General features: G+C 36.5%; 2 protein-coding genes across 4 annotated transcripts; both read right to left on the bottom strand.

Moving 5' to 3' along the window:
• Positions 1 to 314: 314 nt before the first annotated feature.
• Positions 315 to 17,802, bottom strand: LOC142548798 (SAC3 family protein A-like). 3 transcript variants are annotated; one of them, XM_075657325.1, is made up of 13 exons: positions 17,415 to 17,800; positions 15,167 to 16,123; positions 13,136 to 13,582; positions 12,357 to 12,458; positions 10,675 to 10,772; positions 10,427 to 10,589; positions 9,377 to 9,895; positions 9,131 to 9,271; positions 8,948 to 9,007; positions 3,047 to 3,177; positions 2,212 to 2,345; positions 1,895 to 2,130; positions 315 to 784 (listed from the first exon to the last, which is right to left on the bottom strand). In XM_075657325.1, the coding sequence occupies exons 1-13, from the start codon at positions 17,469 to 17,471 to the stop codon at positions 683 to 685; spliced, it is 3,147 nt and encodes a 1,048-aa protein (XP_075513440.1). In that variant the 5' UTR covers positions 17,472 to 17,800; the 3' UTR covers positions 315 to 682. The 3 variants fall into 3 exon arrangements, 2 of the variants coding, with proteins under 2 accessions (XP_075513440.1, XP_075513441.1); XM_075657326.1 differs by having other exon boundaries at positions 15,167 to 16,114; XR_012820999.1 differs by lacking the exons at positions 315 to 784; positions 1,895 to 2,130 and having other exon boundaries at positions 2,281 to 2,345; positions 8,948 to 8,987; positions 17,415 to 17,802.
• Positions 17,803 to 20,785: 2,983 nt separating this feature from the next.
• On the bottom strand, positions 20,786 to 21,869 carry LOC142548016 (late embryogenesis abundant protein 47-like). Its single transcript, XM_075656387.1, has one exon. The coding sequence runs from the start codon at positions 21,668 to 21,670 to the stop codon at positions 21,104 to 21,106; it is 567 nt and encodes a 188-aa protein (XP_075512502.1). The 5' UTR covers positions 21,671 to 21,869; the 3' UTR covers positions 20,786 to 21,103.
• Between the last annotated feature and the right edge of the window lie 1,364 nt (positions 21,870 to 23,233).

Raw genomic sequence — 23,233 nt, 5'->3', positions numbered from 1 at the left:
GTGTAAAAAGATTATATATAAACCCTCTCTACATAACATATGCTATTTAAAGGTTCCTACAGTACTCGATCACAAAAATGGAGCATTATGTTGTCATAAAATATACACATCAGAAATAGTGTGAACAGACGATTTGTGTATTGTGATAGATAAACATTCTATTGATAGAAACTGGAAAAAATAAATAAATAAAGGTACTAAACATTGTGGAATGATTAAACTGAACTAAAAATAAAATAAATGGCTTAAAATTGGTTACAAATGGTCAAAGGGGAGCACAAAATCCATTCGAACGATGAACCCAAGGATAAACATACTCGAAATCAGTTGTTTGATTTTCAATTACTTCTCAAAGGCAAACACTACAATTTAACCCCAGAATTACAAACAAGAGCCTATATTTTCTCTTTTTATCATATAGTGTTTTCATACATTACACGAAATTGTATGTTATGATATAACCAAAATAATTTTGGGAATACATAGAGGTCGACCAGATTCAAAATGTTCTAACCGCATAAGGCTTGCAGTCTTCCATTGTATCCATGAGCAATTTATCGGACAATTGTGTTTCTCGACGTTTTTTTAATTCCCCTTTTCATATAGTATCGGACGATCGTAGGCATCAAATGGGAATGTCACCTTTTCCGAAAGTCCTCTGTGGCATTTAGGATTTGTCACTCTAAGCTAAACTCCGAGTTAGAAAATCATTAACGGCAAGACTAGCATCTCCATGAGCTACAGCGTCCTCGGGTTCTGGCATATAAAGACTTGATACAGAAACCTGCAGGTACAAAAACCATGGGACTTATCAGAGAACCAATTAAAAGAATATATCACTGCCATGTTAGCTATTATGGCTAAAGTCAGACTAACAAAGAAGACATGTTAGAGCTCTTTTGATTTGATTAGATTATATGAAGAACATAAAAAGTAATGTTCGATTCAGTATAGTTGCTCGTCAACGGGAAAAATCAATTTCGTTTTGCTGCTTTTGCACATATGCATGCTCTCTCTGCCATTCTGTATTTCTTGCACTCATTTGTGGGACAGTTTCAAAAGTTACGGAGCAATTCCACATTTCCACTAATCATATGTTGGTTTGATATAGGCTGTTGTCACGCTATTTGTTATGCAAAAAAGGTGTCCCAATAAATTTTGCACAATGAACCTTCAACTGATCTAAAGACGCTGGTTGGCATTTTGGTAGAACCTTCATGTTATTTGAGAAGAAGCGGGCATTGGCGGCAAGAAAAAAAAGTCAAGGACGCGCTAGTTAGCAGACTCATAGGTAGACAGGAAAAGAGAGCTCCGATTCAGGGATGTCGCCATGCAGTACTACTTGATACTCTTAAAACTCAAGAAGCAATCTTAACAAAAATTGGAAAAATAATTTTACCTATGTGAATCAAATGTTTCCTCATTTGATTCACAAATGAGGAAAGACAAAAGAATCCGGCTGAATTTCTAATGAAGCATTTTATGAAAAAGGTGGCAGACCGCAAGGAATTGGGAAGAACTCCTAATAGATGTAATGCATATGCCAGTTGCTATCCATCGCCACCTCTAACTTTCAACCATGAGACACAAAAATTGCCGTTCCAGGAGAACGAAAAGGACATAGGAACACGACTCGTTAAAAACTACAATAAAATGTCATATGCACGTCATGGATGGAATTTTTTAAAGTTTGCACAATTTTTGGAAACATGACAAAGAAAGAAGAAGAGCTTCTTCAACTGTCCAGTTATTTGGGCCAACCACAAATAATGCATACTCTTCCCCGTCTGAATAACCCACTAAATGAGCTCTTCGAACAACAATTCCAACTCTTTTTTCCCTCTGACCATCAAATCACAGTAAAATGTTGAAGAAAATACAAGAGAAGTATTACCTTCGTATCAAGCAACACCTCCCCAGAGTTATCGGAAGTGAGGCATGCACCATGAGCTTTCAACCAATCAACACACTCCTCCACTCCATCCACTTCCTTATGATCACTGCCTTCAGTTGTAGGTAATGCATTAATGAATCCTAGAATTTGAGCAATATATGAAATAGGGACCGTAGGACGGTATGATCGACACATGCATTTTACGGCAGCATATCGCATCTTTTCAACATAAAGATCTGCAGGAAGAAATTGTTTATCGTATAAAAGATTAAGGTATTATTCAGCTACTATATGATTAGTCGGTGTGAATAACCCACCCATAAAAAAGGTGCTAATGTTAGGTGCTGTCTTATACAGTCTGAAAAACGTTACATAATTTCCAGATGTTACAGCCGCGTGGACTGAAAGCGCATGCTTTACCGCTACGTCTTTTCTAGCATCAGTTGATAGCCTGGGAAACAAATTCAATACAAAAACGACGTGATAAATCATTGAGGGCGCTGACTCCGAGAGTGTGCAGGTATTTAACCACAACCAGCTAGAGCCTAAAAATTGATTTCACCAGCATGCCAAGCTATGAACTAACACATAAAAGTAAAAATGATTTCACCAGGGATCATAGTCATTTAAAGGTAAAATGCTAAAAAAATACCACCAATTTTCTTCAATGATTTGGTTAACTCAAAATGTTTGCACATTAATACACGAATTGAGCTAATTTTTTCTCTTCATCCGAATTAAGGATTCTTAATTTTCATGTTCTTTTTGGTGATTATGGCATATAGAGCAGATTCAGCCACGATGGTGCAGTTTCTTGTTTATTTTTGACAAGTTTTTATTACCTTAAATCCTTGATCGCTACTTAACACTCCCAAATGCAAGAATTGGTTGATCCAATCCACGGATAATATAGCTTCATAGATGAATTTGGAATTCGTAAATCAAAGAGAATATGGAGTAGTTAAAGAGAAATCAGACTACAATCGACTATATGTAAAAAAACAAAGCAGAGGTGGGGTGCCTGATGGACTGAGACATCAAATTTTCATCATAATCAATCATGATATGAGAATTGATTCAAGTAATGTATTTTGGAAATTGCTAACAGGTGAACCAATCCTAAAATATTCAGACCTAGAGATTGTTACAAACCTTGACATAGCTGACAGGATCTCCCTGTTATTGTTTGAGTGCAATATTACACATAGTAAATTATATGCTGCAAATTCCATATCGCATCCCCTGATTCCTTCTGCATATAGTGTTTTCAGCTGTGATTGGCACTACAAAACAAAATGACAAAAGGCTTCACAACATCATGTGATCACACCGCCACAGTACTTGTTTTTCAAGTTCAATTATGTGTCAATAAAACCAAGTATCACACACAGAAAGATAAATTTGAGGAATTCCTAAAAAGAGAAAAGGATAAATCTGAGAAAATAGTTGTCCAAGCCAACTTAATAACCACATATCAAAAACTAAATTTCCCAAGTCCCTCCCTCCCTCTCAATTAAGATGGAAAATAATACATTCAGATTTTTTTTTGAAATTTTTTGATAATTATATTTTCTTTTCGCTTGATAAGAATTACCGTAGTAATATTGTCAAATTTACCAGTTTTTGCTGCGCAGATCATAAAAGAAATCAATAAAAAATAAACAATCAAATGATAACAAAGCCCCGAAAAAGTAGGAAAACAAATATGTACACAAGTCCATTACCTGAATCCCCAACCACACTAGTTCTAATGTCAGTAAAAGTAAAACAAGACCCAAACTGCAGGGATATCACAATCACAATATTGGTTCTCTATTCAAATTAAAGAATATGTACCCTCAGCCTGGAGTCTAAGAACTCACTAAGCTGCCTAGTGTCAAATTTCTTGTTGGGAATACAATTATAAAACCTTAGCAATAAACAATGCAATATTTGCTTTTATTTACATTTGTCCTCCTACACCTCACAGATTTTATGCAAGTTCCTCAAAAATTCTCTCAATACCCAACCAGGACCAATAAACAATGCATCAACAACCAAGTATACTGCTGCTCCCTCTAGTATAATCCACTTCACCAGTATCATAATAGTATCCATTTTGACCATCTCACTTGATAAAACAACTGAATATTTTTTTTTTAATGAGAAACTATACTTTATTAAGATAATAGATTGGATTACAAAGAAGCGGATGAGTAATCCGCAAAACACACAAACAGAAATACTACATCTCAACTAGTGTAACATACAAGTCGGAAATAAACAAATGTTTATACTACGACAAATTCGTCGTCCAAGTCGCAACTCTGAATTTGATCTTTTCCCAGACGTTGTCAACTGACTCCAATGAATCTATGAAATTCCTATTGTTTCTCTCCAACCAGATCGACTAGAAAGTTCCATGAATCACCAAATACCAAAAGCTCTTATTCCTTCTCCCGGTGGGGAAGCCTGGCTCCATAAAAAATAAGTCATGTGCTCCACTCGGAAAGGTCCATTTGAATCCCAGCTCTTGTAGTATTTTTATCCATATACCACTGGAGAAAGAACAATGCAACAAAAGATGGTCCTGATTCTCCTCTTGTTTTCGGCACAAACTACACCATTGCGGGCTTAAGGCACAAGTAGTCCACCGTTTTTGCAATGAATCACAAGTCTGCAGTTTCCCCAAAGCCACTATCCACGAGAAGACTTGAACCTTGTGCAAGACCGGTATAATCCAAATATTATAGTAATACGGGAATAGCAAATATTATAGTAATACGGGAATAGCTGAAAGTTGGAAATTGCAAAGAAAGAATCGTAGAAAGAGCAAACATAAAAAATCCCGGAAGAGTCCCCCAACCAAACTCTATAATCATTCGTACCCCGCTCTAACCTAAGTGTATCTAGAACCCCTAAAAAAATGCTTAACTCACTTATTTCAACCTCATTTAAAGCCCTCCTGAAGCACACACCCCATCGAACGAAAGAAGTGACTCGAAGATCTGTGACGTCTATAAAGTAACTGATCGGTTTGTTAATCGAAGTGCAAATCTGAAACAGAGAAGGAAAACGCTCTTTAAACGAGGAAACCCCTCCCCCCAACTATCCTCGAATGAAATTCCCCCCTTTTAGCACCGCCCTAATCAAGCGTTGAAAAGCCAAGTACGAACGAGAGATAAATTTACAGGGGCTTCTAAATGTCGAGTTCTTAGCCAACCTCACGTCCCACCTGTTATCTTGTAGACCATAAATGTTCTTGATTAATTTTTTCCACAAGGATTCCCTTGCCACCGAACCTCTCCACCACCACTTCCCAAGCCTTGTTCCTCAAGCACATATTCCCCAAACCCAGACCTCCCATGTCCTTCGGTTTAAAAACTTGATCCCATCCAACAACGTGGCAATGCGATTCTCCTTCGGCTCCGTCCCACAAGAAATCCCTCATCAATTTTTCCATTCTTTTTGCGACCCAAATTGGCACTTTAAAAAAAGACATAAAGTAAGTTGGCATCGCACTTAACACCGACTTAATCAACATAAGTCGACCCCCTCTTGAGAAAAACGACTTTTTCCAACTTGATAGCTTCTTGGACATTTTTGACACCACGGTTTCCCAAAAATCAACGGTCTTAGGGTCGCCTCCCAAAGGAACCCCGAGATACCTAATCGGCCAATTCTCGCTTTTGCACCCGATTGTTAATGCCATATCATCGACCTCATCTTGCAAGAAATTTAGTCCCAATACGACGTTTTTTTCCAAATTGATTTTCAAGCAAGATTTAAGACTGAAGGAGTTGAGTATTTCCACTAGGACAAATAAATGTCTATCAGCCTGTAGAAAAAACAAGGTATCATCCGTGAATTGGATATGTGAAATTTCAAGTTTGTCTCTCCCTACTTCCAAACCTCTTACTTCGTTCACTGTCTTGGCCATGTCCCCCAATCGCCCCAAACCATCGATCACTAGATTAAAAAGGAAAAAGGATAATGGATCCCCTTGTCTAAGGCCTCTCTCCCCTTTAAATTTCCCCCATGGTCTTCCATTGATAAAGATCGAGAAGGAAACATTGGAAATGCACCCCTTTATCCATTTCTTCCATCTATTCCCAAACCCTTTCTTTTGTAACATAAGCATTCTCAAATCTGAACGGAGCAGGACCCCACCTCAGCTTAGAGGTATCAAACAACACTGGGCAGTGGTCCGATGTGATTCTGGGCGACACCGTTTGTCTGAAAGTGGGAAAGATGTTCATCCAATCCCCCGTAATGAGATATCTGTCTAAGCGACAACCAATCGGATTTGCCCTAAAATTGGACCAAGTGTACTTCGAGTTCAATAATGGTGGATCATTTAATTCCAATTCCCCTATCAAATTGTCGAAACATGACATGTTCGTGGCATTGGAAAGGCTATTCATCTTTTCTCCCGTATTTCTGACCACATTAAAACTCCTCCCAAGCACCATCTGTCCCCGCATATTGAATTCAAACCTGCTAATTCGTCCCAAAATAATTCTCGCAGTCTTGGTTTAACTGGTCTGTAAATGGCTGAGAACCACCATTTGATCTCATCATCCAGATCTCCCTACTGACGTTAAACTGATCCAATCGACAAATCTGGACTTCCACAAACTTGCAACGAACCTTCTGTAAACCAACTCTTTCTTAGTTTCTATAAGTGCCATAATATCTGGGTTTTCCTTGCGAATGAGAGCTCGAATGATTCTACCTGAATTCGAATCTCTATAGTCCCCCCTTCAACGGAATCTGCATTCGAGTTTGAATAAACCCTCATTCGGTTCCTTTCACCTTAATCTTAGCTACCCTAAGGTCTCGGAAAAGTGAGGTATCCGAGCTGATGTCCTTCAAGCCCCCACATTGATCCCCGGTGATTTTGAATGTATCCGGCGACCAGAGATTCCAAGTTAATCCAAAGATCCTAACTCAACTGTTGCAACATTTATCTAACGTATCAGCCGTATTAATATCGGGTCTCCACTCCTCAAATGTCAAAGACATCCCATTGTCAAATGATCCTCTCTTCAGCTTTAGATAATTTGAGAATTCAGAAGAATTAGATGGCCACCATACCGTTTTGTTAGCTTGGAACAGAAATAATTCTACCCGTCTGTTAGCAGAGTTGCCAGGAGCGGTCTGGATCTGTTCCCACGAGATGTTCACCTTTCCTTTGGTAACAATGAGTGCTTCGTTCCACTTCCTACCCATCCTTATCCTACTACTGCCCTCCTTGACTTTCAGCAATCCATGGCGAAGCTCCATGTCAATATTGCTAACATCCTGGTTTATTGTATTAAATCTTGTTTCTTTTGGCCCGTGAGCAATGATATGTTGTTGAATTTTCCTCTGAGAATTCCTTGACATCAGCTTTACCAAAGTATTCGTAATGTTTATGCACTCCCCTGAGTTATGGCTGCTGGGCACAATGGTGATCTGCTTTCTGCCCAGCTTAATGAACTTGTTCACCTCTAGGAATCGTCCACGTTTGTTTGAGAACCTCTGTATAGTGAAGACCGCGTTCCTGCCCCTATAACTAAAGAAATCAGAGCATGAATAAGAATTGTTGATGAAATCCTTGAACCTTAGGCTGAGCCATCTTGCCTCTTCTCGGTCTAAATTCATTAAATAGCACGGGTTCTTCGTTCTTTCTGACCACCATATGGAGAGGCCCCCATTACCCAATCTCAGAGTGAACACTTTGTGTTCAATGTTAATGACTTCATCCCTAACAACATCCCTAGGAACGGGAAGAGCTCTCCTATTGGTCCGTGGCATTCATCTCCGTGTCGAGATGGAAGACGCGGTGATTTGGCGTCGAGCAAACTACAAGAGGTTTCTTGTGGCAGTGTGAATGGCAGCGCCGTTGACGAATAAATATACTCGTCTGAAAGAGACTTGCCTGAAAACAATATAGGAACCAAGAAACTCGCTGTCCGGGTATACACCAGCACCGTTCTGACCCACCGGACAATATAAAGAGACACAGCAGCTGGAGAACCCCGAAAATGAGGACGAAAAAAAGGAGAATGCGGATAGGTTTCCGCCGGCCGGCGGTCGGCACCGGCGTCAGTGATGAGGATGCGGTCGGCGATGGTTAAGAGCATAAGACATTGGTCGGATGAGAGGAGTAGGGCTGTAAACGAATCGAATCGAATCGAATTTTATGAAATTTTCAGTATTCGAGCTCGAGCTCGAATTCGAATAAACATATTCGAAGCTCGATTCGAAACTCGAACTTTTATTATTTTCGATTCGAACTCGATTCGAACTGAGGCTCGAGTTCGAATTCGATTCGAACTCGAATAATATTATATATATTATATATTATAATATTATATATATACGTATATATATATATATATACACACACTTAATAATATTATATATATATATATACTTAATAATATTTTATTTATTTTTTAAATATAATGCTAAAGTTCGCGAACAATCGAACAATATAATTTTAGCTCGAATTCGATTCGAAAAATATTCGAACATGTTCGAGTTCAGCTCGAATTCGATAATTTCGAATTCGAACCAAATATTATTCGAACCGGCTCGAAAAGTTCGTGAACGTGTTCGGTTCGTTTACACCCCTAGAGGGGAGTGGTCGAAGGAAAGGTAGTCGGTAGATAGAGAGAGCATTTTTTGAAAAATTCTCTCACTAGTAATACAGGGATATGTGAACTGTGAAACTTTTAACAACTAAATATTATCATCATTCAAACATCAGAATGACCAGTGAATATTTCAAATCAATGTCAATATGTGAAAGCATTGCGTTCCATCTAGTATATCAGAAAAAGAAAAAAATGCAGTGAGATAGGTCAAAAGTCAGAAAAATATCCCACCCATATATACTTTTTTTTTTATAGGAAACTTAGATTATATTGAATTAGAATAGTCCATTACAAAGCAAGCGAAAGAGTTTTCCGCCAAAATAAAGATAGTACGGCTAACGAATCAAAGATAGTACGCCAAACTATAAAAATGTAAGAAGTCTGTTTCGAAAAAAAATATAAGTAGTCTGTGAGAATTGAAAGAACAAACCTGATTATACTCTGGCAAGTCCCCAACTTCCATTGACAATCTAGCATGCATTTCATAGACCTAGAATCATTAGAGTAATCATAGCACTAGATGACAGTAATTGCCAAAATTTCTACAGTAAAATCGGAATGACACATGAGATAACCAACATTTTAAAACGTAATAGTATCATTGTATAAATACCTTAACTGTAAGCTCATTGCGTATACGTTGCACAGTAAGATCTTGCCGTATAGATTTTAACTGATCACATTTGTACAAGTAATTTTTCTGAGAATTTTGAACCATAAGTAAAGCTTTTTCCAGCACTTCTTCAGGTCTCACCTGCAAAGTAATGTATGTCTTACGATAATTCTAGTGACACGTAAATCATCCAGCAATAACATAGATTCCCATGAAATTACAACATGAAGAAGCATGTGAATATACCGTAGCTGGATCAGGAGCAGAAGTAAGACGCAGATAGCGTTTCTCAATTTCCTGACAGGTTCCTTTGACCGTAAGAGAATCCCAATCAATATCTTCAACAGCCCTGCTCCCACTTTCCTCGACATTTCTATTAAGTATTATAGCACTAGCACGCCTTGCATAGAAATTTCCAGATCCCACATTGTTTGCTTTGGAGTTAATATCTTTTGCGCGATTCCCATGTTTCTTTTCAAAACGTTTTGAACGGTTTTCTCGTCTCTTCTTCTCTTCCGATGAATCCGCAAGTGCAACAGCAGCAGCAGAGTACTTTGTTAAACTCTGTCCCACGTCACTGTCGCTGGAATCATCCACATCGTCCACAGCATTCAGGACATCACCAAGACGGTGCCTCTTCAGGACATCACCAAGACGCTGCCTCTTTGCTGGTCTTGTGAGATTCTTACTAAAAACTTTTGGATCTGCAGAAGAGAACTGATTGCCAAGATTAGCCTCCTTATTCTCTATTTTCCTATCTGCAAACTGCAACCAGACAGATGACTGATCAGTTTGATCAACAAAACATTATCAACATCTCATGAAAAAGTAACCGAATTTTTCTTCATCAAGCTAGATGGAATGAAGCTTTTATCAAATCTAAAGATTATCCAGAAAATAAAAATCAGACAAGGCACTACCACGTTCCTCACAATGACAATATTAGGAGGTTTTTACTCTAATATTAATAAGTGAACAATCACATAACCATGAGCAGATGATAATTTAGTACGTATCAAACACAATGTCACATGTGAATTTATAACCCATTGTACAAAATAACAAAAGGCAAATGAACTATCGTAGAAACCATTGAACTAATAAAAAGATTTGAAGCCCTTATTCTACCAACGAAGCAGAATGTTTAGTGGCAAACCAGAAAGTGTGACCATTATCAAACATACACATAACAAACCAGAGTGAACCCAAAAGAACCTCCAATCCCAATTCTCTTCAATTGATAATAACATTCGAAGGTCACCAAGAACTAAAATTATTCAGGGAAAAAAGTAATACCTGTTTGTTCCAACCACCATATTTTGGAGTTTTGTCAGACCGATTGGCAGAGGTTTCAGCTGAATTCACATCCAGAATAGGTTCCCACCTACTTTTGCCTCGCCGAGTAGGACTTTTTTTGCTCCCTGGAATTATAGAGTTTAGGATTGGAAATTGTACATCCCTGCAGATAAATATTGCATAATTTATTGGCCCCTAATCTGAATTAATGGATCAGTGCATAACAGAATAAGACAGAAGAAACATACTCCTTGTTAACTGTTTCAGCATTGGGAAGGGGAAGAATAGGCTCAGTATCCCAATCTTTTGTATATAGTGTACCATCAGCAGTTGCCTTTGTTATAAGCTGAAAGATAATTTATTAAGAAACAATCTAAAATATTTGGAATTTCAGAAAAAACAAAAGTAGGTTTTCCTAACCAATCATTGTTTGTTATCATTCAACTTTTAAAGCAACCGGAAAAAAAGGGAAAAAAGGTTAACCATAAAAACTTCTAACATATAGCATGTCCAAGCAACCATGTAGCAGAGTTGGCCAAATGTCAAAACATTTTAAACTTGCTGAGTAAACACCATCATGGACGGAAAAATGATGGCCAAGACAAAAATAAGTTTTTAAGATAACTGAGAAACTACGATCCTTAGTATAAAGTGTATTAAATAGATGGCTTGAAGCTCTTGAGAGTAAAGGTTTTAGAATTAATCGCTCAAAAAACGAAATATTTAGCTTACAACTTTGTTCTTGAATCTATACGAATTGGTAACCCAACTGAGATTAACGGTAGAGAAGTCCCAGAGTGTGAAGATTTTCGCTATTTAGAATTTATTATCCAAAAGACTTGAGACATTAGATAGTACATAGACCATAGGATGAAAGAAGGGTGGATGAACATCGGGAGTCTTATGCGATAGAAGGATACCTACGAGATTAAAAGGAAAATGTAATAAAACTATTATTCGACCATTTATGTTTTATGGCTCGGAGTGTTGGGCCACTACAGCACTACATATGCATAAGATGGTGGCAGCACAGATGCATATGTTAAGATGAATGTGTAGCAAAATGCGTAAGGACAAAATTAGAAATGAAAGGATTACGAGCTATTTAGGTGTAACCCCCATAGAGGATAAGATCAGGGTGAGAATTCTAACATGACTTGGTCATGTGAAGAGAATACAAGCACAACTCAATCTGAAATACCTTAGATTGACAAGTTAATGGAATGAGTAGAAGGGGGTAGGCGATTGAAAACTTAGATAAACCTGATTAAGGAGGATATCTTAGATCTTGGTTTAAAAAATGATATCTGAGAAAATCGCTTAGTTTAAAGAACTAATATCCCCGCAAGCTGCAACTAACGGGAATGCGTTATAATGATGATGGCATATGCCAATATGTCATAGAGTAAACAACCAGAAAATAAATAAAGGAGTGAGATATGTCAGCACACACATACACACACACATATACATACATGTAGATTTAGTAGAATACGAGTGTGTGTTGTTGTAGCGTGTTTAAGAAAACAAAAGAAAGGCCGCATAAAGAATTTTTTATCACTAAGCTATCACTTCAAATGAAAGAATTTCAAGAAAAACAAAGGCATTTCAAAATTTCGATGACCAACGAAAGAGGCAAGCTATGACATGCAACAGTAAATCATTGGACAGTCGCATCTTTACTGATTCATAAACTTGGAAAAATATACGAAGTTGATTTTGCAATAGTCAATGCACAAGAGGTTAAGAGACTATATTCAACCTTGAAATGTGTTCAGCACAAAGAACAGGAATTCAAAAACTGCCACCAGTTCTTTCACATGATAAAAGAAATCCGAGATATTAGATTTCTCATATTAGTCATTGAAAATTAGTGTCTACTCTGTTCTTACAACAATTGCACATGCAAGATTTAATCCAAAGGCTATACCTCCTTCATAAGAACTTGGCAAGCCGCAAGCTGCCTATCATCTTTGCAGCGAGCCAGTGCCCTTTCAACATATCCACGTAATGACTTCGGAAACATGCCAGGCTGTGCCACAGTAAAGACAATGACTAAAGTTAGGGTTCACAAACATGTATCCTCCATTTTCTTTATTACCATTCGACTGTAATGACAAAGATTGTTTTCCATATTTTCATTGAAAAACCCTGCATAAATTTTAGCACTTTGACACATCCAAATAAAATAACATGTGTGTGTGTGTATATATACACACACACACAAATAGATTAAGAAATACACCAAGAACTCAGTATGATAAACTAGGCAAGATTGACGATTGTGTTCGTTAATTCCATTCATTCGTAGTTGGGGCAATAAAGGTAGGCTGGATTTAGAATTTTAATCGAGACTTTGAGCACATGCTCTTATGGTTTATGGATATCTTCATGACGTGCACTAAAGAACCAGATACAAACTGGTCAAATCAAACATACTTCATAACGAGCACCTTTTCATTAAGTTGAAGCAGGTGAAAGCTCTAGACATGGAAGCAATAAATTCGACCTCTAGACATGGAAGCAATAAATTCGACCAACATTACAAATAGGTACCATCTACAGAGATGATTTACAAAATAAAGATACCATAATTTACAAAATGAAGATATCATGGTAGCATGGTATTTATTTAACAATCTTTATTTCTGACATATTTCAAACAAGCTGAACCAAATAGGGCAGAAGAACATAACAAGACAGCCAAACCTTGAGCATGGAATCAGCAGCATCATGAGTCAAAACTTTTTCATTGGGCTTTTGCACTGAAACACCAATATAGGCTGGTTTTGCAGCTGCGCTGATTGTAGAGTTATCCTTGTCAGCTTTTGGTACACACGAAGGCAAATTTGAAGCAATTCTTGGATTATTTGGAATTTGCATTTTGTTTACTCTTCGCGCATCTAATGATTCGAGAGGTTGTGAAACAGGTTGAGAGGATACATGGTGACTCTGAGAAACTTCGTAAGATGGATACTGTGTGGTAGCATCTTGAGAAAATGTAGAGTTTTGTTTATTTTGAAAACTTTCATAAGTGGGCACTATACCCGATGTATTTGGAACTTGCAGTTGAAATGAATTACGTGGGTCATTTTGAATAATCAAATCCCCATGTTTCCTGTAACTCTCTGTGTGACCACCACTTGCTGTGACAGGCTAACAACAACAAAAAACACGTTAATGAGATAGACAATCATGCTCAAGAACAGCTACCTCTAAGAGAGTCAAGCTTTAAGAGCTATGAGCTAGTCCCCCCTCCCGTCCGCCCATATAAGAGAAATAAATCCATAATCATTCAAGGAACTCAGATCCTGAAAATCGAAGACAATACTAAAAAATCACTAGCCAAAGATAGCTATTTTACCAAACCCAATAAAGGAACTGGCCAGATATAGATATTTTACAAAATCCATAACTATTTCCAAATTTAACTTATTCATACAGGATGAGATCTTAGTTGGAGAGATTGAAAACGAGAGAGATAATACTCAAATTAATAACAGGAAATTGTTGCTTGCTTACTATTCCGTTCTAATTTTCAATGCAAAAAACAGTTCATAGAAGAGCTCATTTCATTACATCTTATCTTATTATTAGCCACTCTGTACCCTTGAATTAATGTGATAGTGTTAACAGAAATAGAAATTAAATGAGTTTCAAAAATCCCACGCTTTCCGCTATTTCATAGACAGAAAACTCTGCCAGGACAAACCTATGCGTCTTAATAAGCTATTCATCCATCAATTTATTACTGCTTTTTACATGCTACTTTGGTCCCTGAGAAAGCCATTGTCATCCCTTGCTTAATATTTGAATTAGAACGGAAATTTAGTTTGAAGGTTATAAGACGAAATCTTAGGCAAAGCTTGAAACTCAAAATTAGAGGTTGAGAGTTATTATAAACAAATGATTCCTCAAGTACTGGTACTTGAAAAGATGGTTGGCTTTTCAAGAACCTATACAGGGCAGATTATAGTAGACAGAGAGTAGATTAACACATAAATATATTGCTAACAATTATACAAGCCTAACATACATGGATTGCAGGATTGTTCGAGTGCTCCTCTGTCCACTGTTAGATACATCCACTTTCCAGATATAACCAGAAGTATAATTCAGGATTCTATCAAACTAATTTTCTCACAACAATATAACTAAGAGCTATGTTTATCAAGACATAATGAAAAATAGGAGATCAATATGAAATATTAATGTTGAAAGAAGTGACAAAAACAGTACGGCAAATAATAAATCCCTACAATTATAAAACAACAAGTGAAGAGTCTATTTAGGACAAAAGGATTCAGATAGACAAGAGAAACATGTATTCATTGTTATAAGCTTATTTTTTGTCTCTCAACAAATTATTCTAAATGTCCAGGTACGTATCTTTAGAAAAATTAGAGTTTTGTAACATCATGCTCAAGCCCAACTCCATCTCTATACTATTTGTTCCAAAACATAAACTTAAACTTTTCCAAACTTAACAATCCAAAAGTACCTGCTCCTACATCAGCAACATTGTTTTATTCCATCTCTAAGAAACGGAAAGAGCAATGCAAATAATTATTCCATTGCCCAAAATTGTTTAAGCATCAAATACGTAATAAGAATAAAAAGAGGAATGTGAAATCAAATAAGGGCATAAATGAAACCCAGGAAAAGGCTCGAGGGAACGTCGGTGCATGGGTAATAAGACACAAACTTTTCAGCATAAATTAATGGTAACGACTACCAAACCTGCACAGAAGTCAATTCAGATGAACCACATTCAGGCCTCCGAGAAGGGGTATATGCTACAGGCATCTGGTTGTTTGACGGTGTGTACCCACTGTTTGCATTAGGCATGGAAGAACTCAGACTAGACGCACTAGAGATAGATAGCTTCTCAGTTCCAGGAGCACAGCTGACTTCCATTTGAGATTGCCTGTAATAGTCCTCCCATTGCTTATAGTGCTGCTGATAATGATTTGTTGTTACACTAGGAGTAGAACTATAGGATGAATTTGAGTCTGGAGTGTAATTTGGATACGGATGAGAATTGTAAGCTGCATAGGGCTGATTTTGCCACGGGTTTGTCTGACTAGCGTAGGTGCCACTTGTGTAACTTCCAGATGTCTGATAATCACCAGGATTATAGTAAGTGCTAGAGTAACTTGCAGGCCCAGCATAAGACCCAGTATTTTGAAATGAGGAAAGAGGCTCATATTGAGCACCTGTGTTTTGGTATGCCCCTACATTTTGTGTGTAAGATTTATTTGATTGTTGTTGATATTGATTAGATGGTTGCTGATACTGGCTGTATTGCTGTTGATATTGACTGGATTGCTGTTGATACTGATTGGATTGTTGTTGGTACTGGTTTGGTGGTTGCTGTTGGTAGCCATTATAGTAGGCTGCATATCCTGTGCTGTTATACCCGTAGGAATCAGTGTTTGGATATACACCATACCCACTATAACCTTGTGTCGTGATTGTGGCTCCTGAATTTGACGTGGAGGCACCAGATGCTTCATTCATCCCATCTTGAACATTTCTCAAGGTTACCTCCATTTGCTGACTATGAATGTAATTGGAATCAGTCACAATTCCATTCTCCTTCAAGCTATGATTCTCTGGCATGCTCCATGACACCGTGGCACAATTTGGAGAGTAATATGATGTATGAGATTGATGTGGATCAACAGTCTGGTGTTTCTGATACATGAAGAGAAAAATAAAAAAATTTAAGGAACCACATATTAGTGAACTTATCCCAATCATAGGAACATATCAACTTATTGTGTAAAGGTCAAGCGGGTTTGAAAGGAAATATACCAGAAGATTTAAGACCTACTTGAGAGAATAATTTTCCCGTAACTTACATGTGTAAATGATAGTAATCTATACCAGCCGTCTCACAGAATACAAGATCACGAACCAAGAAGGCATATAAGTACAAGTATTGTTGTACACCTCTATATGATTGACATCAAATAATCAGTTTTTAAAACCACTAATCAATAAGTCAACCAGTGATAAAAATCCAGCTATATCAATACGTAGTGCTCGGCATAACCGAGAAAATCTATGTGTCTGCTTGTACTTTGCTCGTATTTAAAAATCCGTATAAAAATCTGACTACATTCTTCAATGACCAGAAGAAATTTAAGTTACACAACAAAAATTTTCAGTCCAAAATGGTGCTATAGGTGTGGTGGAACTAACAAATGAGCCGAGAGGTTGGCACAAAGTTTTACTCTTATATAAGTTTTAGAAATCTGCAAAGACTCAATTACCAGAATGCATGCTAGTTTCATATTTTCTCTGGAACAATTGGAATGAAGCACAAATAGAAGCCTTTTAATATGATGGTCTTGACTCTTGATCTTGAATAAGCTCAATATCATCTATGTTTATTTAAACCGCATACACATTGTTATAGCTACTCATACTATCACTACGCAACATATAGTGCTCAAATTTGTATGCCCACCTAAAAGTTGACATCCATAGTTTCAGTCGGTCCTTGAGATCTGCCTATGCATACGATGCAACAGACCGAAAAGCTATCCAAGACAAGGGCTAAAACTTTCTAGTCGAACCTCAAATAATTTATTCAGCCTTGTACACTGAGAAATTCGTAATAAACAATGATAACTCTTAAAAGAAGCCGAGGAAAATTTATATTTTCTTAATTGTCAACTAGTAAATCAAGAACATGGCCTGCAGCAGTTTGCGCTTCGAGGGATCAAAAAATGTAAGCCAAAATGGATGGTCATAAAAATGCACAAAGATGATCAGTGCCTAAAGATGTCTTACTTAACTTCCAATACCACGTGCTACGTAATTACCAAACGTGGTAAAACCAGCTATGCACTAAAACAAGTCGGAAACGTCATCTTGAAAACATAGAAAACAATTGGCAACAAACACCTTCTTTAACAAAGTTCATAAACGAAAACATGTTCGTATTTTCAACGAGCAACAGCTAAGAGTGATTTATTACCTCGATAGTACTGCGGTCCAGTGTGGTAACAGTTTCCGTGCTTTCTCCTTGATTCATCGTCTCCTCCTCAAAATTTCAATCAAGCGCCTTCAAAAGATAAGCCTGTCAATCTTTTTCAGTAAAAAATACAATTCCGAAATCCTCCAACCCAATTTTAAAGACAAATTATGCATTACAAACCCTAACTAATCCTGCAAAACAAAACGCCAGCTTGAAAACTGAATTGCGGACACAGTCTATCTCGCATTAGAACCGACTTTCTCTCGGATCAGAAACCCCTAATACAAGCACGGATAGAAGAGTAGTAACACGAAATCCAGCCACGACTTTATTCCTGATTAAGGGATGAATTATTTTGATAGTTGTAGATTGGGTCATGGCAAAATCGAGACTGATTAATATACTTTTTTAAAAAAAAAACCCCTATAAGCAGGGTATATCATCCGGTTTTTTTAAAAATAAATAAATAGTTAAATCTTTGATTGATGCCAAACTCAAAATTAAGGAGTAAACAATCCAAATCAAACTAAATAATATCAGGCTTGAGCTTGGTTCGTTTAGGATTGTTTGAGACTCGAGCTTCTATTATCAGGCTCGAGCTCGGTTTGTATTGAAATTACTAAGCTCGAAAAAAGCTCGAGCTCAGCTCGTTAAAATCTCGTTTATCATGTTAATCAAGTCGGATTCGAGCTTGATTCATTAAAGCTCGTTTATCATGCTTACCAAGCCTAGTTTGAGCTCGGCTCGTTTTCGAGCTCGTAAAGCATAGAATTGAGCTCGAGTTTGAGCTTGATTTGAGCTTATTAAAAATTAAATATATCTATGAACTAATTTTAAATCGGAAATAAAAATATAAATTCATTCATAAATAACCAAAACGACAAAAAGAACAACTAAAAAAACATAAACTCATTATATTATTGAACATCTCAAAATAATACATTCAACATCCAGATAACAAATATTCGTCATACATATCACCATATAAATAACATTGCAATAATTTCACTCATTTAATACTTCATTCGCTGTGTTCCAAATAAAATTTATTTTTTAATCAATATAAACTCATTATATTCAATTTAATATAATATTTTAGGATAATAATTTTTAAAATTACTCAACGTGTATATGACTTGGTGATGTAAATTTTTTGGGAAAAAAAGAATAAGTTGATGTATTTTTGTTAATTTATTATGTTTTAAAGAACATTTTAGTATAATGATATGCAAGTAAGATAAAAAATGTAATTGTGACTATATGTTGTAAATTAATCTTTTTTTCAACTATGTTTTGTGTTCAATTCTTTCCATTAACATTAATACTAATATTTTTATTTGTCAACTCAACAAATGAGCCAAGTTCGAGCTGACGAGCCACCTAAACGAGTCGAGCTCGAGTTTACGAGACACCTAAACAAATTGAGCTCGAGCTCGCGAGCCTATTATCAAACATGTTTGCGAGCCTAGTATCAAACATGTTTGCGAGCTCACGAGCTTAATATCCTTAGGCTTGAGCTTGGTTTGATTAATTTTTCGAGCTCGAAATCGAGCTTGAGTTTGGCTTTATATGATTAACAAACGAACTCAAACGAGCTTTTTATCGAGCCGAACTTTGAATAGCTCGCAAACGATTTGGTTCATTTACATCCCTACTCAAAAATGAGAACAAAAACAAACAAACAAAATTGAAAATACGACTCGTGAGACAGTCTCACACAAATTTTTGCTTTTACAAAAAATATTTTAGTTCAAATTTAGTTTAAATTAAAAAACTCAAACCAACCCGATTATATAAAACTATACTTTTTAAAAATATATATATATACAGTATTTAGTTTATATTTCATAATTAATAATATCTAGATTGATAATTGATATTTATTTCATAAATTTTTTACCCATTTTATATGTACAAAAATATAAATGTCCATTAGTTTAGGTTGCAAGTTGCAACATACAAAGTTTTAACTTGTAATTTTTTATTTAACTCTAGATTAAACTTATAAATTTCATATTTTCAAAAGTTATATTTTTATGTGAAATTTGTCATGTCATTTATCATATAAAAAATCTTTAGTATTTGTGTGAATATCAACATTCATAGTTCCGTAATTCTGATCTGACCCAGATTCGATGGTACCCGACTCGGTTGGCGTTACGGCCCATTAGCTAAAACAAAGGCTCGTATTAAATCCAATTAATAATAGAAGGGGTCCAATAAGCCATTTGGAGTCCAACTCACGACCCAATGATCGGAGAGGGACAAAGCACAATAAGTCTCGAGCGGTCGAGCATGTTTTGTTGGATCAACTAAATCATGGAAGCACCGAATCAAAGGTGATATAACTCGTGTCGACCACGTATATCCATCCCGATCGTCTAGAGTCGGAAGTAATTCCTCAACTAAAGAGTTGTTTAGTTTGGGATAATATGTCAGCCCAACCCGAACTCAAACAAGTATGACAATGAATAAAGTCTCATATAAAACTCTTGAACAAATATTTGGTGTTAAGAAAAGAGTCCTGGAAAAGTCGAGATATATCATCCAAATCCATAAATTAACAAATATAATATCAGTACAAATCTGATATTCAAAGTAACTTAAAATACTAGAATTTTTACCATACAAGGTACTCAGTTATAACTTTATAAATATCAGGTATTTTATGTGGTTTGATTTATTCACTCATTATCTTGCACAAACAATATTATATTGTATTCTTAAACTCGCTCTCCGTACTAACTTAAGCGTCAGAAGGACTACACCAAAGACACATATGGTGTACTCATCCGCGCAGGATCCAGCTCAGCTATATCTAGGTCAGTCGTCTCTTGATCTCGACGTCTCTGTGCAGATAATTGTAAAACTACAAGAAACGTGAAAGTATTTAGCTCACCAGATCGAATTTATGTAAAAAATTTGATATCATCGATTATATTTAAAAATAATCAAAATATTATAATTGAAAAAAAATCAAAAATCGATCTTTTAAAATAAACTGAAACGAATCAAACCGAAATTTAGATTTGGTTTTTATTATTATTATTAATAGTTTGGTTTGATCTTTGATTTTGCAAAACTGGTAGATATTGTTTGGTTTACATTTTCATTAAAAACGAACCAATCCACATTTGATCACCTCTCGTAGTAATAGCAGTTGATTAGGCGGCTTTCAGTTAAAAAAAAATTACGATTGAATTTTATTTATTGTAATTATATTTTATTGAAGTAAAACATATGACATGCTAAATAAATAAAATATGATATATATTCCCATTTTTTGCCAATCAAAATGAATTAATATGAGATAATCGATTAATTTTATGAATTCGATGCTTATTACTAACTAAAATCATTGCCTCTACATGTCTTCAAAATCCAATCTCATAAATATTTAAAATATGCCCAAAAATAGTAACTTGCCAGACAACCAATGTGGATGGCTACTGAAATCAAAACAACCTTACAACTCTAAAAGATATAAATAAAATCTATTGATGTCCAATTCGATTTATAGTTTATTTGACATCAAGTTATCAAGTATGAGACGAGAAATCGAGTTCCATGTGGAAAAAATGCAAATTCCTGGCTTAGATAAGATACCTAGTAACTAGGTACATATCAATAGACTTTATTCTTCCGCGTTTAAAACTATATTAATAAATCAACAAATAAGTATTTGCTTATTAGTCGTTATTAACTGGAGGTGGAATTGTAGTAGAAGTGTTAGTAGAAGAAATGTTCGAGTGGTTAAGCCTTGCAGCAGCAGCAAGAGACGCGGCCACCCCTCCGGGTCGTGTGCAAAGATTGGGATCATTCCTCAGCTCAGCTCCGATCACCCCCTCCGCATCCCGGCGTGTCACCGCCTTATCGGATGGAAGCTTTGTGCTCGCATCAGACAGAATTTCTCCGAGTTTCGTCTTATCCTCGTCCCTCTGAAGCCGAGAATTTCGAGTGGCAGCTGATTGAGCAGCCGCAGCAACACCACCTGGAACAATGTTGGTTCGTCCTGTGGCCCTCACCTCCGCTGCTTGTATGGCAGCCGCGTCACTATAATCCACCGGCCGATGGCCTGCCGTCAGGGCTGTAGCTTCGAGGGCCTCACCAATGGTGATGTTCCCAGATAGCTGGACTTGTTCATTGCATAGAATGCCTGCCGATGCCAACTGTTTCTTGATAGGGTCGGCTTGAATGGCATTGTTGTTGATGGGTTCATGAAGATTGACGGTTCTGGAAGGTTGTTCTTGGTTCATGGTGTTAAGTTTGGTGGTTGGGTAAAGAATTGAGGAGATTTATATAAGTGACGGGGCCTGGTTGTGATTGAAAATATCGAGGAATTTGATCCCAACACCTGGTTGGCGTGTGTTGATTAGTGAAGGTAAATGGGTAGTTTGTGGATGTCATGAAGGAGAGGTGAGCGGGGGCAACACTTGTGACCTTGTGACTTGGTCTTTGGATGCATGGAACTAGGGTCTGGCTTCTCTTAATTTTTAAAGAACTGATTGTCGTCTCCATCAAATATTAAACTATTCAAATTTAATTGATTGATTTTCTAAATCATAAGTTGGTTTGGTCCTAGCTTAATTTCCGAAATCCACTCAACTGGTTTGTCCAAGTAACCCTTTAAGATGGAACAGATCTTTCGTACACACTCTGTGATATAACGTTCAGTACCGGCCATAAAATAAAACTGCGATAAACATCTAGTTGGTGTAAGAAACGTGTGACTACGAGCAATTAATATAATACGAGATATCTTACATCACAACCAATGTATGAAAAACGTATGATAATATAATGTACATCTAACATGGTCGAAAGCCCTTCGCATTCCGGTGTAAGCTATGTCTCCATTTCAACGAGTTTTCATGATCTGAGATGAAGAAAAATATGTACAAACAACTGTTTTTTTCATAATTTGATTCGAACCAGACGTGCAAAACTTTGAATAGGTTGTTCTCAGAGATGCAAGAAGCTTGCATATCACTAAATTCATGGATCATACATTATTAAACGGAAAATGGGAGAAAGAATTATGTAAATCAACAGTGAAGAAAGTATCCTAAACGCCAAAAAGAAAAGAAAATGTTCAACCAGTTGTACCAAGGGATGTTTTTATCTTTTCCAGATGAATGCATACTCGAATATGAACCAACTTCTTGAAAACCAACTGATCCACCATGGACACATTGATCAGCCACGACAAGATATTGTTTAACAGGGATATTATTACAAGCCAGTTATCTTTATTATTCTTCATATGAAACTACAAATTTCCTTTAAAAACCCAAAGTATAAAGCTGTCATTTCAAAACACCTCCAATTATTGTTTCTAGTATAAAAATTAACTGACTTAACCTGGTCGCAGAGGAGGGATTCATGATATTAGCAACTCATAATGATTATGTAACACTGATCCTACGAAAGTCTTTCAACTCATTTGATGATCAGATCACCTTTATTTGCAAGTTGATGGTAATCAATCGAGTTAGCACAAACAAAGGGACCATATTCAAATTTCTCAACCCAATTAACTAGGTCCCAGACAAAATTGTCGAGCAGCAATTCAAACCATAGGCATTCAAACTGCTAATTAACCTCATAAATTCGTCATTATACAGCATTAGACCCAAGTAGATTACTGATTCTCGGATGCCTTTTCCGAATCGATTTGTGGTTTCAGGTCACCAAACTTCTGTTTGGACGAGATCGTATTTTGTGAGACAGATCTCTTATTTGAGTCATCCATAAAAAAAATATTTTTTATGCTAAAAGTATTATTTTTTTATTGCGAATATCGGTAAAGACGACTCGTC

Source organism: Primulina tabacum, chromosome 6, assembly GCF_025594145.1.
Source record: "Primulina tabacum isolate GXHZ01 chromosome 6, ASM2559414v2, whole genome shotgun sequence".
NCBI classification, from domain to species: domain Eukaryota; kingdom Viridiplantae; phylum Streptophyta; class Magnoliopsida; order Lamiales; family Gesneriaceae; genus Primulina; species Primulina tabacum.
This window is presented reverse-complemented; position numbering and strand designations above follow the sequence as displayed.

Excerpts from the sequence above, each read along its gene's own strand:
- LOC142548798 (XM_075657325.1), bottom strand. The coding sequence starts at position 17,471 with ATGAATCAAGGAGAAAGCACGGAAACTGTTACCACACTGGACCGCAGT. Across the intron at positions 13,583-15,166 it reads CTGAATTGACTTCTGTGCAG|CCTGTCACAGCAAGTGGTGG; the intron begins GTTTGGTAGTCG and ends TGTTGTTGTTAG. Across the intron at positions 9,272-9,376 it reads CTGCTCCTGATCCAGCTACG|GTGAGACCTGAAGAAGTGCT; the intron begins GTATATTCACAT and ends ATTACTTTGCAG.
- LOC142548016 (XM_075656387.1), bottom strand. The coding sequence starts at position 21,670 with ATGAACCAAGAACAACCTTCCAGAACCGTCAATCTTCATGAACCCATC.